The sequence below is a fragment of the Amia ocellicauda genome, chromosome 5 (assembly GCF_036373705.1).
Source record: "Amia ocellicauda isolate fAmiCal2 chromosome 5, fAmiCal2.hap1, whole genome shotgun sequence".
Classification (NCBI taxonomy): Eukaryota; Metazoa; Chordata; class Actinopteri; order Amiiformes; family Amiidae; genus Amia; species Amia ocellicauda.
In genome coordinates, this window is record NC_089854.1 from 25,574,496 (window position 1) to 25,590,948 (window position 16,453).

The following is a 16,453-nucleotide window of genomic DNA, read 5'->3' on the forward strand; positions in this document are numbered from 1 at the left end:
GTAAGGAACAAAAGAATAGACGATGATGCATGATGCGCATCCTATTAAACCTCCAATGAAGCGGGCACACAGTCAGGCCTAAGAATTAAGAACTTGTCTTCTAAACACTTCATGGGAAAGATTTTGCTTTCATAACATGACAAGCTGAAATACGAGGGTTCGAGCAACACTGGAAAACGGGAAGTGATACAAAATATCACCACATTTTATTTATGCCTAGAAGAAGAAAAAATGTGTATATATATGAATCAATTTGCTTAAATTTAAATTATGGTTTTAAACAGCCAGGATCTATTTTGTATAAGAAGGCAGTCACTCAGCTTAGGAGGAAAGTACCTTCAGTGAATCTAAATGAGACAAGCGGCTTTCGAACGTTGACTCAGTGTTTGAAATCCACTTGTCTCCTTTTGGATTCACTGTAAAGAATGCACAATTGATCAAAATAGGTTTTTTTTTGTTTATCCCCCACCCCTCTTACAATACATATTTTATCAAACAAAACATTCATTTTGAAAAATGAAGTGGAACCAAGCTCGTAAGGATCATTAATTCAGTATGCTCCTCTCTGTGAGTGTTGGGAATCAATAAAACTCACTCTTGTGCTTTAATAAGTAAACACTGTGTCCCCAGGCCCTTGTGTAAATTTTATAAATTTCTTGATAGATGGTATGAAAAGCCTTTAATTATATTTTAGTAAATTGTACCTGATTACCATTAAGTTAGCTAGATTCTAGCCACAGTGCTGGATTGTATTTTTATTTTCTTTCCTTTTACCCTCTGTCCCATATCTGAATCCCTAGCTGGAGACCTGCTAAAAATCAAAGTTAATTTCTATACATTTTCTGAAAGTAATTTATACATACTGAATGCTAAATTATTTTATGTGTTACTACTCTCTGAGGAGCATTCTTAGATCTGGTTCTGTATTTTAAGATCTTTTATTGTGTGATTAATGTGACCCAGCCAACTTTAACAGAAGCATAATTGAACACACTTATTTTTAAGTACCCGGTATGAAGCCAAGAGTTCTCTTAGGAGACCAGAAAAATAAAAACGTAATAGAAGAACAAGACAGCTCAGACATCTGCAGTGACTGTCTGAAGGGAATATTAACTTTGAGAGTAATTCTCTCGCCTGTGATGCAGAAAAGACTAGATTGCATCCTGAAGGTGATTTATAGTGCAGAGTCTGTGAGCTGAAGGTTTCTGATTGCTCTGTTGTGCTAAAATGAGTTGGAATAATAATACTTTTGATAAACATATCTATTTAACTTCACTTTTTTTTTTTTTTTTTTTTTTTTTTTTTTTTTAACACATGGATACTAGAATTATCTTAAAGTGACCATTATCTATGTAACTATTTACAAGTGTGTTTTTTGATCATCAGTAAAGTAAATTGTGCATTGTTGGTGCAGCAATCTTACAACCTCCTTCTTCTACCAGGATGTATGACGTGGGGGGGCAGAGGACAGAGAGGAGGAAGTGGATCAGCTGTTTTGAAGACGTCAGGGCTGTGTTGTTTGTGGTCTCTCTCAGCGGGTACGACATGACCCTGGTGGAAGACCCGTCCACGGTGAGCTCAGCTATCTCTGTGCATTTTTCCCTCTGCAACCTGCTCAAGTGCTGAAAACCTGAGGGATCAACAGCAGTCCTCTTGGGTGTCTGAATTATGTTTGTGTTGAGATGGGCAGATTTTTGTGTGACTGCACTGTGACACCTTGCTTCATGTCAAATGGTGTTTCATGGAAGACAAACTTGACTCAGAATGAAGACTAATGAATTGTGTACTTTATCGCAGTTTTCGTGTATCTCAAGTTTTTATTTGATAATTTACTGTAACTGTGGTAGCCATAATTACTTTCCAACACCACATGTAACCCAATCTGTTTTCAGGTATTTCTGTGATTCATTGACATGGTTTACACTTTTGAAATCAAATAGCACCACAATGTTCATCATTCTGACCCCTTATTGTATCTCTCACAGAATCGTCTACAAGAGAGCCTGAAACTCTTTTCATCAATCTGCAATAATGTATTCTTCAGAAGTACCTCCATGGTAAGTACTGGACTCACCCCCAAGATCATTGCAAGAAAGTGAGATTTGCCCATCATCAAACACAAACATTTGAATGTCTATAGGTAATTAATTGTCAGTAAGCACTGGGTTAATAATGTGTGGTTGCATGAATCAAAGTGCTGTGTCAGTCTGAGCATCGTTTAAGGAAGTGTTGACCTGTGACAATGTGCAGTTTGGTAATAAATCACAAGTTCAAGAGTTAGGTCTCCTAAAGTTTTTGTGCTGATGATGATGGATTAATATGGTACCTAGTTAATGGGATCACTGCAGATTGTTCTCAATTAAATACAAATATGCATCCTGCTCAGTGACTATGGAAAACTTAAGCAATACGAAAATAATAGAATCAACGATTCTTCTGTGCATAGATTAGAGTGAATGTAAAATAGGTCACCCTGACTTGCTTTTGACTGCATGGTAAATGTGAAAAAATTTAACGTGTGTGAAGTTCACTACGTTTACACAAATATCTGAAACATCGTCTCAGACACCAAATTAGAGCGAAATTCACATCCTGGCAAAGCACACTGGTGTAGGATATTTTGGCCTTCCTCAGAAGGACGTATTAATAGCCATTGTTCAAAGATATCGCCTTCCTAAAAAGTTCAATGTTTATTTCTAATGCATAAACTGATATGAGCAGTTCAGTAAGGAAACAAGACATATTAATGGCTCCCATTGAAGTTCTATCCACAATGAAAGCAGTGGCTTTATCAGAGGCAGCTTCCAATTATGAGATTCCAGGAGATGTGCACAGCCCTACTTGGTTAACGATGCCGCCGTTTTATAGCGAAGTGATTAAAGCCCATGACCCTCCTCACCTCCGCTTGGATGCCGTTACAGCTCTCCATCTAATTGCTTCTGTCATTTGTAATTAAAATGCAAGGCATAATTTAGGTGTGTAGGATAATTTCAGTTCTGCTTGACAGTCTGAGTTACTGTTAAAAAATGTGTAACGAGTCTGTTTAATTGGTCTCATTTAGCCTGTTATAATGCGGTATTAGTCATCAGCTGGTGGCCAGATAACGCTAGATTATCAGCAGTCTCTGGCTGCTGTGCTGTTTAATTATATCATTAGGGTGGCTGCCTTGGTCAACCCCTAGCCTTCCATTGCATCTTCCAGTCTTGTTTAGTGTTAATTATGATGAGAATGTTATTTATTTATTTTCTCAGGTATTTATTTACTTTTTTTTTTCATTCACACAATTTTGGCCCATAGGTTTTTAATTGGTCAACAACAACAACCTCCCCAAAGAAGCATTGAGATGCCCTGTGAAGTTTGCATTCTGTTTTTGTTACTTAATTGGCTGAAGTTATTTCCCAACTTCACAGAATGTTGATACAATGATTCTACAGAAAAATGTTAAGAGTACACAATCAATGACGAGGGATGTGGGATTAATAGTTTGGAGGAGTATAACTCTGCTGTGTCATATAGAAACACAAAGGAATTTCTCGAACTGATGTTCATACTGATGTTATTTTCTTGACTTTTTTTGTTTGCAGATTTTGTTCCTCAACAAAATTGACCTTTTTCAAGAGAAGATTTTACATTCAAGCAGACATTTGAGACTGTATCTCCCACAGTACAGAGGTAGGTTACTCCAAAACATCTAGTTCCATGAATAAAGAGACTTTCTGAAAAACTGTTGGGTTGCTTTCATTTAATTGCGGCTTAGCAGAGTCAATGCAGACGGCAGGGTGAAAACTGAGATTGGTGAACCACATTAAATCCTCCCTTTGAGTTCTTTGGTAAATTAAAAGCAATACAAAATGTAGTGATCAGTGTGTGATAAGTGTGTGGATTTCCCTTTGGAAATATAGAGTTTTACATGGTTTGAAAGATAATGCATGTGACACAATACACTGTGGTTTAAAGTTCCTTGCAGAGAACAACTGCACTGCCTTAAGGCCGATTTATACTTCTGCGTAGGTACACGTATGCGTCTCTGCGTAGTGATGCAGAGCAGGGGTTTCTGGGTATGCGTAGCCCGCAGAGGGTCACAGAGGACCCGACGCGCACTCCTCCTGTGCATCAAGCAAGCACTGATTGGTTGAGCAGGACATTCTGAGAGCCTAGGCCAATCGCTCAGTGCTGGGGTGACCGGTGCATGATGTCTGGCAGTAGGCGCTGCAGCAGGGCAGAGAAATGACATGGTGACATATGAAAGTATTTAAAATGCATCTCCTCATCCACAAAATGCATTTGTCCACATAATGGGTATTTTGTCCCTCGAAATGCACATTTCGTTAATATAATTCACATTTCGTGAACATATTTCACATTTTATCCCTAGAAATGCCCACATATTTTGTGCTTGGCAATTTTGGACGAAAGGTAAAATGTGCTTTGCTTTCCATGGACGGAATGAACAATTAGCATCACGATCAGACAGTGATGATCAAGACATTGATCCAGAGACCCGGGTTTGCAACATGATCAGGATTGAATTCCAAGGGAAAGTTAGAAACTCGCTGAGCTGATCAGACGAGAGCTATATCAGGTGCAAATCTAATACAATAAATTATGTTAATTATGAATATATGATGTGTAGAAAATGGCATGTTTCGCCAATCAACATGATTTATAAATCTTTCACAATTACTAATTTGATTACAAAGCCCATATTGTCGGCTATATTTATAATATTCCGTATGCTATAGCCTATCACATAAACTGCGGGTCTGGCAGTTGGAGAAGAATGTATTTATAGCTCATTAATTTTAAGGAGTTTAACAGCTGAAATGCCATATATGTATTTCATTCAAATATTTAGTAACATATAAGAACGGATATGCAGGAGAAATTCACATAGGCAGAGATGTGTGTATGTATGTTCTAGTGTTAAGTCTCTAGCCAACTATAGCAAGACAATATAGATCTGCACATATAGGATGCAATTTGTATTTGTGTGTGCGTGTAGTTTCTGTAAAAGGTATGTGTTGATTTACATCCATACAATTGTGGGTGCACCATAGAAAACGGGTTTCGTTTTCTGTAGATTGTGATGTGTTAATGCGACACTGCCCCCTATGGACGTGTCAACCTTACATGCAAGTATGTTGGCAGACACCTATGCGAACGTCTGCGTACGACGCCCGCACATGTACACAGAGACGCAGATGCAGAAGTATAAATCAGCCTTTATGCAGCATCACAGTAAAACACCATTGTGCCAGGAAATGGTTATGTGGAAAGAAACATTTTATAATAGAAACACATAAATGGGCATCTGCAGAGTGAAACAATGTAATGTAAAATTTATAGTTTCTGGTTTTGACTGGAACTTGGTAAATGTCCATTGACAAATATCAAGGTAATTGACATGTTTACAAATAGAAGTGTTTTAAAAATGTAATATATGTGTAAAAAAATAATGTAAATTAAATGTATTTTTACTAGCTATTTAGTTTTGAGATGCAACTGCCAAATAAAATTGATTTATTGACTATAGATCAGTGCCTTCTGACAAGGTAATCCAATCAACACACCTACCAGATGAACTGAATGTTATTTCCGGCTCACATTTAATTTAAACTGATTCAATCCATGGCCCTTCATGACTGTCAGAACGTGGTTCACTGCAGCTTATTCTTTGGTGTAAATTTTCTCTGTCTGAGTGGAAGAAATGGCATGTTAGTAACCGCAAATATTCATTAAATGCCAGAATAAAATAAACCCCTAAAACACACAAAACCTGAAAGATAGATTTTTGTTTCATTTTTTTTCTCTCCAGTTTTCTCGCTGGACAAAGATGCTATGAAATGTTATCTGCATTTTTATAATTTGCAGTATTTTTTCTTGTTCTAAAGTCGAAGGGAACTTAATTAATTTTATTTGTTTTAATTCCCAAACAATAACATGCTTGTTAGTGATCATGAATACAACTTCAAGCAGGTACCTATAGCCCAACCAAAGAGCGTGGCACATCCTTTGTACTGAAGCAGCAAGAAACTGAGGCCAATTGCATAGAACAGCATTATTTATCTTTTTTTTTTTTTTTTTTTTTTTTTAATAATTTTTTGTATTATTGCAGGGTTGGGTCATTTTTGTACTAATCTGTTGTGGTGAAGGCGATTCTGTATTGGAACAAAAAAGGACTGCTAGGACTTAACCAATACTCTTTCATTTCTCAGTTCCAGTTAAATATATCTACACTAGCACAGATTTGATTTGATAAAAGTGGAACCCTGACAAGAAATATCCCACGGCTGTAGGTGTTGCTGGATTTGTCATGACACATTTGAATAGTTTTAGCAATAAAGTTGATGGGGGAGTGGAATGGTTCGCTCATGAATTTGATGGGTAGTTATTAGGTATGTGTTGCCGTGTAGCGTATTGCCGGCAGATAACCGCTCAATAATTTACTGTCTGTTGACTCAGTCATTGATATGCATTCATTTGAGCAGGAAATTCAGCACTGTAACTTGATCCTGACACACTTCATACTAAATCTTTCCTGTTTGCGTTCTTCTTTTCCCCCCCAATCATTTTCTAATGAGAGTTTTTGTATCTCATTTCCTTCTGTGATTAACCTCCATATTCTGGGTGTTATTTGTTTTCCCTCAGCAGCAGCAACAGTGATGAGAATATAGGATTGTGTGGGCCTGTCTGTGTTTCGAACAAACAATCCTCATGTTCATGCACAGCAAGTTTTCACTGACGACATACAAGTTTTTGCAAAGGCTTTGATCAAGGTCCATTAATTTCCATCATAGTTTTTCTGGATTTTTTTGTTGATATTCTGTCTCTCACTGTTAAAATACACCTACCATTAAAATTATAGACTGATCATTTCTTTGTCAGTGGGCAAACGTACCAAATCAGCAGGGGATCAAATACTTTTTTCCCTCACTGTAGCAGGTTTAATTTAACTAAAGTGTACACGTTTAAGTCATGGTGTTTATGGACGCATTTATAAACCAGTCATTAATGTTTTAAAGGGAAACCCAGATCTGCTGTATTTTATTTATTTATTTATTTTATTTTATTTATTCATTCATTCATTCATTCATTCAACTTGTCAATGGACACACGTTAACTAAATCGTGTTCGCCTTCATGCTGATTGTCTCTGCAGGGCTGTTATACATCAGACTGCAGATATTTATTTTGTTGTGGAAAAAGGACTGAAAAGGGGTTTCACTTAGTTTTAAAGATTTTATCATTATAATTGTTTTGAATGTTCTACTTCAGATTTGTGAAATGATCCACTGTTTGGCAAGTGTTTGTCATGTTATGACCATACAGAATAGTTTAAAACCACAATTAACCATCTGGTTTCTTCAACTTTCACTCGGGAGCAAAAATCAGCCTTTAAACTTGAAAGAAATAATGATTGGACATTTATTGTGATAATTATCGATATCGACTGATATTAATTTTTTTATTGTGATAACATTTTTGACCATATCGCCCAGCCCTAGTCTGTTTCTAGTGTGGACCATCCAAAATCCCCCTCCAGTCCCTTTAGACTTCTAGATGACATCATTTGATTGTACTTATTTAAACAGTCATATATTGCGATGCATTGCTTTAATACTTTGAAATGCATGTCTTTTGGGTGGGTTTCTATTCATTTAATAATTTAATAACCATCCATCAATGCAGAGATTGTATGATTTTCTTACTCTTTTATAATAGAACAACTATTTGCCTGGAAAATTAAGTTGAATTAATAATTCATTAATAATATATACATATTTCATTACTTGAATTAAGGTGGAGATTCTTATTGGTTTTATTTAGGTTTTATGCTTTAACACACAATGTATTTGTGCTGTTTTATATAATGCATGCAGGCTACAGTGTACAGTGTACCTTTGTATTTCTCAACTTGTGGTCAGCTTGTCAACCAAAGTAGCAAGAAGACTGCATTCGCCACACCCCATCCACCCCCACCATTGCACACACACTTCAATAATTTACACACAATATCATTTAGGGGAGATCAAAATGTTTCCAAATGCTAATCTCACTTTAAAGGCCAGAGAACTAAGATTGGATTTCTTAACTTAGGGTCAACTAATCCGACCTCTTCACCTTATCTCAGCATAATATTATTTTTTCTTTCTGCTCTACAGGGATTGAAATGTAATCATGAATTTTTTCAATCTTATTTGGGCCCAGATATGCTTTATAAATAATACATGGCCGTGATTGAGTTATCAGTTGAAATAAGGATTTTTCTTATTGAAACGTGTTATTTTTCCCTTTCGCTTTCTATTACCCTCACCGCAAATGTATCAGTTGATTCACACACGCACATCCTGCATGTTTGCGTACACACCTATTAATGGAGTGGTTTGTCAGGGTGCCATCCTACACACTTTCTATAGATTTATTGGTGTGTGTTTGTAATATTTTGTGAAGCGCCATGCGGAACAGAGTTGTGAAGTTGCTCTGCATTAACACATCTAAAGAGGGGGGTGAAAGACCTTATTTGGTCATTTATTCAACCTGTGAGTGATGAGTCTGTTCTGACCCTAGTGTTTTTACCTCAGGGAGAATGGTTACAGTGCAGAATAGCTGTATAATTCGCTTTTATTCTTGCCTGTGGGGATAAGTGCTTATTTCATTGACCTTTTTTCTCCTGTTGTTGTGAAAAAAAACTCTAGACAAGAAAAAACTAAAAAAAAAACTAAAAAAAAAAAAAAAACACCTCAGTGGCCAGGGTCTGGAGTCAGTCTTTCTGGGGCAGTGGTAGGCCGGTCCCACAGTGTGTGCTTACTCTCCCCACAGGTCCCGACTTTGACGTAGACTCTGCAGCTCGATACATCGCCGGCATGTTCCTCTCACTCAATAAGACTCCCAGCAAGCTCATCTATCACCATTTCACCACGGCCACAGACACCTCCAACGTGCAAATTGTCTTCCAGGTGGTTATGGACACAATCATCAAGGAAAACCTGGAAGCAGTGTCGTTGCTCTGAGAAGAAACCCGATGGTGCTCTTTGACCAGCAATCGAGAAGAGAGTGTTGCCATTGTATGATGGATTATGCTACTGTATTATTGCCTGAAGCCACTTTTAAATTCTATGTTTAATATATCTTCCAAAGGACTGGCCGGGACTTAAAGGCTACCTGTCTTTTTAAAACGACTCACACCATTTAAAAAACATAATGCAAAAAAATGCAATTTGTGTACATTTGTATATTTATTTTGTAATCTCCAGAAATAATTCCAAGTATTCATACAAGAACAACAAAAATCAGCTGCAGTAAATGCTTTTTTTTTTTAATTTTTTTTTTTTTTTTAAAGCTTATTTGTTCCATTTTGTGAAATGCATCTACTTGTTACTACAACCACAAGTCAGTTTCTAAAGTAATTAGTCAAACTGCTTGGATACTAACACCTAAAGGTAAAATCCAAACCTAGCCTCAACTGATGTTGCAGCCCTCTTCAGAGAGATATTTGAGAGAACCAAATCTCTTCACTGCTGGTAATATCTTTACACTTCAGATAAGTGACACTGCTTTGCTTTTTTCTGTTTTCATAAAATACAATCCATCACGAAAAGTATTGGGACTACAGAGAACTACCAAAAGATAGGATGCGAGTCCACCCTTGACTTTAATTACTGCCACAGTCCTTTTTTGTAAATTGTTCTATGGTACGGGCAGATTAGTCTTGATTGTTAAGTTCCACACTGTTTCTACAGCTTCATAATCATTTGTGGGAGGGTTATTATGCAAGAGATCAATGCATTTTGGAATTAAATACTAAACTAGAATAAAAGTATTATTTGGAGTTCAATTATATTGCTCCATGATGCTATATTAGCAAGTGACTAATAGCTGTAACTTTTTCTGTTGTATGGATTGAGCAGGATGTATTTCTTGGCTCACTATGCAAAGACAAAAGCTTTACCAACGCTTGTGGACATGCTATTTCTGCCTTCAGTCAATCGATCAAGTGTTGTCTGACACAGGTATAATTGGAACCAGATCATGGTGAGAAAAATACCCTTATTTCCTATTATAAATCCATGAATCCTGTCATTCTTCACAAGCAATTCAAACCTTGGTTTACTCTGTTGTAGGGATATACTGCTTTTACTTTAATGTTTTTATTTGTTTCTTTACTTTTTGAGCTATGCTGATGTTAGAAGCAGTACTTACAAAATTAATTTTAACATTATATTTGAGGTTTGCCACCTTTTTTTTGTATTAGATTATACTGTTATCCAGTAGGTATGTACTATATGTTAAACTGGATTGTTCTGGCTGATATCAAGTCATGATGGAAGTCTGTGAATTGAGTGCATGAACTCCCCCTTTCTTTTGTTTGGCAGCTGCGACTCCACACCTGCTCATTAACAACCAAAAATAACACTTGTAATTGATTTTCTTTATTTGATTAACACATACAGGTCCATACCTTCACTGTAAATGTAGCTGTTTTTTTACGCTAACTTGTCTACAGTGTAGCAGTATGAATCTACTGAATAGGTGCCTTCAGTTCAGAAAAACAAGCATGAAAAATTATCAACGTTTGGTTTTCATTTGCAGGTGGAGAAGGATGAATTGACAAGCTGTGCTGGTCTATTTTCCTTCTCCATTGTTTCTAAAGTTTGAATTTAAAAGTTAACATTGAGTCAGTGAGAGATTCTAAAATGGTTCCCTAAACTGGAGTAAGAAAAGGAAACCTCTCCAAAAACTCCGTGCCTTAAGGTGTAAGAAGATCTACCTGTGCCTTTTTTGTATTATCACAAGTATGCTATTTTTGTCCATGCCATTTTAATATATGTATATACATATTTTTAATTAATTTAATAAATGTTTGTATTACTTTGATGCAAATTCAGTGTATCAAGTTTTATTTGTGTAAATTCATCCACTGTGAATGGGAGAGTTTTTTTTTATTAATCAGCCATTTTTAAATATTCTCTTCCTTTGTTAAGGAGAACAGCAATATTAAACTATTTCTTAAACATTGTCTGCAAGACTAATGTTACTCTTGATTTATGGTAACAAAAAGACACACACACAAACAGTCATGAACTTGTAAATAATAAGAAATGTGTGCCTGTGAAGACAAGTGGAAGAGCCGTGTAGAAATTTATTTTTATTTGGAGCGATAAATGTATACCTATAGCTCAAGAAAAGCACTTGTTGCCAGGATTATATAGGTTTTAACGTCCTACTACTGCCGTTGACTCTTGACAGCTGGTCTTGCAAACATGGAATAGATTGCTTACCTAAAATTACCTTAGGTAGTCTAAGATTAGTGTTGACTAGGGTCTGTGAAGCCAGATCATTTCTGGGGAAGTTACTGAACTTCTGTGCTCTATGATTCAGATGGTCAATAGAATCCAAGCTGTTTTGCAAGTTTCAATACAACAGCAACAGCTTGTGCACCATTAATTTCCTGTTCTCAGTCAGTGACTTTGAGTCCGAGCATCTACTAAATAAATATTATTATTATGATCTTCCATGTCCCCTACAGTATCCATCTACTTCATATTTAAGAAATGCTCTTTTAAAGATAATGGTAATACTGACACTCTTACAGTTGGTTTCACACACCTAGATTAGCACTAGTCTTAGACTACCCTTACTAAAATAACATTGGGCTGTTGAATCTAATCTGAGTCTGTGATACCAACCCCTAGATTTCTCCGAGTTGAATATAGCAGCAAGCTGTTTGCAAAGTGTAACGAATGAAATTGAAAAGAATGTTGGGCATTTAAAAAAATAATTACAAAACACACGAGGTAATTTAAGGCTGATATATTAAGTGAACAAATTCAATATATATTTATTTTATGTTGCAACTGTTATTTAGAACTTAAATACAAATGTACACATAGATAAAATTCACAGTATATGTAAATTTTAATAAATAACAGAAAAAAATCTTCGAGAAATTCTGCTCAGCAGTTAACAATTTATGGTACTTTTAATACATTTGGCAGTGGGTACAATGGAAAGGTTGGTAGGGAGGGGTTGGGGATTGAACGGAAATGACCCTTCTCACACACCGTACTTTTGATTATTATTATTTTTTTGTTTGTTTTGTTACATCTTCACATATGGTGCAATGAGAAACATTCAATGTCATCGGTCCATAGTTGTAGTTTTCCGAGGAAAGAGGCGCTGTGACGGGTGTGCTGAGGGGAAACGCAGGGTTTAGGCGTTTACACAGTCCTGTGAGTCGAGGGAAAGGTACACGTCGGCCTTACACTGAAATGTGTTCATCCCGTCCTGGACCAGTTCACAACTTTGCAGGTTCGGGGAAATGTCTTTGACACATATAGCCTAGAGTGGTGAAGCACACATTGTTAGATATTTTCAGACAAGATATACAATTATGGAGCAAGTACTTTTTGCATGCATATACACAAGGTTTGTTCAATTTTTAAAGTTTAATGCAGTAGAATTGAAAATCCATTACTTTGTTAATTACATTATAGCATTGATGAATGTATTTAATTTCATACATGTGTTTTTTTATACATGTCATTACAAACGCATTGATTAATTAAATACTTCGTTATGGTAAGTGGCAAAACTCGAAAACATGTAATTAATTACTCTGTATTAAAAATATTGAAACGCCTAATTATGAAAACTTGTATATCACGATACCTCATCTTGTGCATCCGCTGTCTGGATTCTAGTTATTAGATGGTTGTACTTAACTGTATTTTTGCACTTAAGTTGTAAGTCGCCCTGGATAAGGGCGTCTGCCAAGAAATAATAATAATAATAATAATAATAATAATAATAGATGGTTGAAGGTGTAGCTTTGAAGTAACCTTCAAACACACGCCCACACACACACCGAAACAAGAACACACCTGCCAGCTACGTTTCAGGAATTGTATGTTTTTGGGTTTTGCCAGCTTGCAACTTTGGACAGTTCAGTATTCTATATTGTATCTGTCGTTGTTTTGGTATATTCGAGTGTAGTTAGGTAGCATTATATTTTGTCTTGTTTAATTAAATTAACTATTGTGGAAAACCAGATGCTTTAAGTGCTGAAATATTATAATAAATGCCTGAAGTTGATCAGTTTGGCTGAGAACATGTTAACCGCTGTTGGCGCTGGTGCTGAACGGACAGCTCCCGATCGGGCGGGTCCTCGGCCCTCGCTCAGCCCTCCTGCATTTAAACGCGCTGTGACGTACAGGTATAGTGTCCTGAGAGGGCATTCCTTCAGAAAAGTGACCAAGTTGTGAATTCATAAACTACTACTACTACTACTACTACTACTACTAATGATATGCATTATAGTAATAATCAGTTTTAAAGCACACTTACCATGTTTTTCAGGATGGATGTCTGTCGGCTCTGGCTGCCCAGCTCGGGGAGCACGTTGTTGCCGGCTGTCTCGGCGCTTTCCGCCGGCGAGTCGGGCTCGGACCTCCTGATGTACGGCGACCTCCGGATACCGGACAGCAGACCCGAAGCTCTGCCGACGGAGTAGTAGCTTGGACCGGTCGCCTGCTTGTACCACGCCTCGGCAGGCTGGCATGAGACGAGCACAGAGATGGCTATTAACCCCAACGCAAATCTCACTGATCTCTCCATGGCAAGTGAGTTACTTTTCGCGCTTCTTGCTTCCCTGCTGTCTTCTTGGGAACTTGATGCTCCCTAGTAGAAATCCCAGTTGCTTATATAGGAGCCCCAGCATCGTGATCACACTCGTCAACTTCATCAGAGTCGGTGATTCATAGTTCCGCCGGGGAAAAGTCCAATCTGAATTGATCCTGCAGTCCACGTCTGAAAGGTTCAGGGAGAGGGAGGGGAAGGGGGTGGGTGGGTGGGTGGATGGGTGAATAATATTTGTTTATTTATTTATTTATGTTGGAAAAAACCATCGGTCTTGTTGTCTCAACATTAAAATATTGCCACAATCGTTTCTATTACGCAAAGTAATGAATCAGTGAGTTAGAAAACTTCTCTGCTTTCTGTAGCTTCATTGATGGTCAAAACGAGAGCTGCAGGAATCAGTTTGAGGTCTAGAGAGAGAAGTGATTGATGGAGAGTTCGGTTTAGAAGAAAAACACTTTAAAACAGTTTGCTGGGCTATTAAAGGCAGGCCTGCATGTGCGTAATACTTAATTAATGCTGCCTTTCTGAAGCAGTTATCACAGTCTCTTTGACTTCGATAAATCAGTTTTCTGTTGAAACCCGGGAAGCGTAGGCTTACTTAAATGACAATAGTTTTAACACTTCAAGGTTTATTGAATATGAATAATATGGACTTATCGCTTATGATATAATTACGCACCGAATGAATACCTAGTTCAATACCTTCCAAGTGCGCAACACATCACATTATCTTTAGACTTCAATAAACAGTGTTCCTCAAACACAAATGAAGACACACAAAAATATAGTCATTCAGCAGATATTTTGTTAATTTTAACAGTACAATTATCATCGTTTAATTAATTAATAATAATAATAATAAAATGTACAGGCTAATTGTGCAACACGTCATTATAAATCGAATCGTGTTATTTAAAGAATATATATATTTTTTAATAAATTAGGATTAAGCCTACACAATGTACACTCCAATAATTAAAGTGTCTAATTAGAACCTTTTTGGGTTCCTGTGGTTGATACTGTGGAGGAACATTTAATGGTTCTTATTCGAACCTTTTACCAAGGATCCTTAAATAACCTTACACGTATCTTAAATCAGCTGCGATCATGATGAAAAAGGGTTCTTAAAAAATCCCTTGTGTTCCCTTTCGGTTCTTAAACGAACCCTTTAATGAAAAAAAACTCACGAAGAACCCAAAGGTTCTAAAAACAACCTTCAATAAAATTGAATGTTCTATCTTGGTATTAAATTAACATGATGTACCACTTACACAGACCGTTTGTTAAAACTGGCACAGGACGGAACCAACACATATAGAACGAATCATAATTGTGAAAGTATAATGCAATGGCTTGGTCGGGCAAATTTTAACGTATCGAGGTTTACCATCCATCCATCCATCCATCCATCCATCCATCCGTCTTCAAAACCGCTCATCCTGGTGAGGGTCGCAGGGAAGCTGGAGCCGATCCCGGCAGGCATAGGGCGCAAGGCAGGAACACACCCAGGACTGGACGCCAGTCCATCTCTGGGCAGCACACACACACACACACACACACACACACACACACACACACACACACACACACACAGAGCAATTTAGAGAGATCGAGGTTTACCAAAACTCTTATACCATGAGACCAGCAGGTCTTATTTTTATTGGATCTTTTAGCTCAAAGTGGAGAATTCACATGTATTACACTATTATATTGTAAAGTAGTTTTACTTTCTTACATTGAAAGAAAAGAACTGCAGGCGAGGAGAAAAATATTTTAAAATGTACATTCAACATATATTTATTTTATTTGGCTAAATTACAAGTCGGTCTGTTTGATTCTATGGAATGGTCTTTTCTTGCAATAGCTTTTTTTGGTTGTTTAACCCGGGGTGCCATTCATGGAGTCTATTATTGTGCTTTCACTGTCTAGAGCTATAATAGTAAGTGTGTCGATTGTGGTTTTATTTTCCCTGCGGCGGAGATATCGAATGAGCAAAGAAATACCATAGAAGAACAAATTACCCCTAAAATCACAGACAGGATGCAGCGCGTATCCTTATGTCCGTAAGTGTTTTTGTTTGTTTTTCACTTCTTGTACCGAGAGAAGCATAATCTTACAACTCGTATGGAAAAATAAGTTATTCTAATAATCAAAACAAACTAATCTAATTCATATAGGATGATATATATTTAACTGAGGGTGAAACACAAAACAACCTCACCTTATACCTTATAACGTCCGGCGACTTGACTAAAACGTTTATTTGTACTGTGTAAGCACTGCAAAGCTACCCCTAACATAATGCTGACACGTATTCAGGCTGCTTTGTTGAACTTAATGACAACTTTATTAACAATGATCAAGTTTATCATTGTTTCCACAAAACTGTGTACTCCACTCACCTAATTAGGAGTCCATTATTCATGAGCTCCATATCCAAACCTTTGCTACTTCAAGATATTTAGCTTACAGGTATAATTTGTGTATAAGTTGCCAGCACAAATCCAACAACATGATTGTACCTCATTTACAAATCACAAGAAACATCAACAATTGCCCACTGACAAAGAAATGATCAGTCTATAATTTTAATGGTAGGTGTATTTTAACAGTGAGAGACAGAATAACAACAAAAAAATCCAGAAAAACGCATTTCAAAAAAGTTATAAATTGATTTGCATGTTAATGAGGGAAATAAGTATTTGATCCCCTATCAATCAGCAAGATTTTCGGCTCCCAGGTGTCTTTTATACAGGTAACGAGCTGAGATTAGGAGCACTCTCTTAAAGGGAGTGCTCCTAATCTCGGCTCGTTAC

At 36.9% G+C, this 16,453-nt stretch overlaps 2 protein-coding genes across 3 annotated transcripts in view; one reads left to right on the top strand and one right to left on the bottom strand.

Annotated features, from left to right (window-relative positions):
- Window positions 1–10,880, top strand: part of gnav1 (guanine nucleotide binding protein (G protein) alpha v1) — a 42,820-nt gene extending 31,940 nt beyond the window's left edge. For both annotated transcript variants that reach the window (XM_066704579.1, XM_066704580.1), the window contains 4 exons: window positions 1,443–1,572; window positions 1,986–2,057; window positions 3,585–3,672; window positions 8,820–10,880. In XM_066704579.1, coding sequence (XP_066560676.1) covers window positions 1,443–1,572; window positions 1,986–2,057; window positions 3,585–3,672; window positions 8,820–9,010 — 481 coding nt within the window. In that variant the 3' untranslated portion in view covers window positions 9,011–10,880. The remainder of the gene's footprint in view (window positions 1–1,442; window positions 1,573–1,985; window positions 2,058–3,584; window positions 3,673–8,819) is intronic.
- Window positions 10,881–11,960: 1,080 nt separating this feature from the next.
- npb (neuropeptide B) lies at window positions 11,961–13,735 on the bottom strand. Its single transcript, XM_066705714.1, has 2 exons — window positions 13,344–13,735; window positions 11,961–12,338 (listed from the first exon to the last, which is right to left on the bottom strand). The coding sequence occupies exons 1-2, from the start codon at window positions 13,611–13,613 to the stop codon at window positions 12,210–12,212; spliced, it is 399 nt and encodes a 132-aa protein (XP_066561811.1). The 5' UTR covers window positions 13,614–13,735; the 3' UTR covers window positions 11,961–12,209.
- Window positions 13,736–16,453: the final 2,718 nt, after the last annotated feature.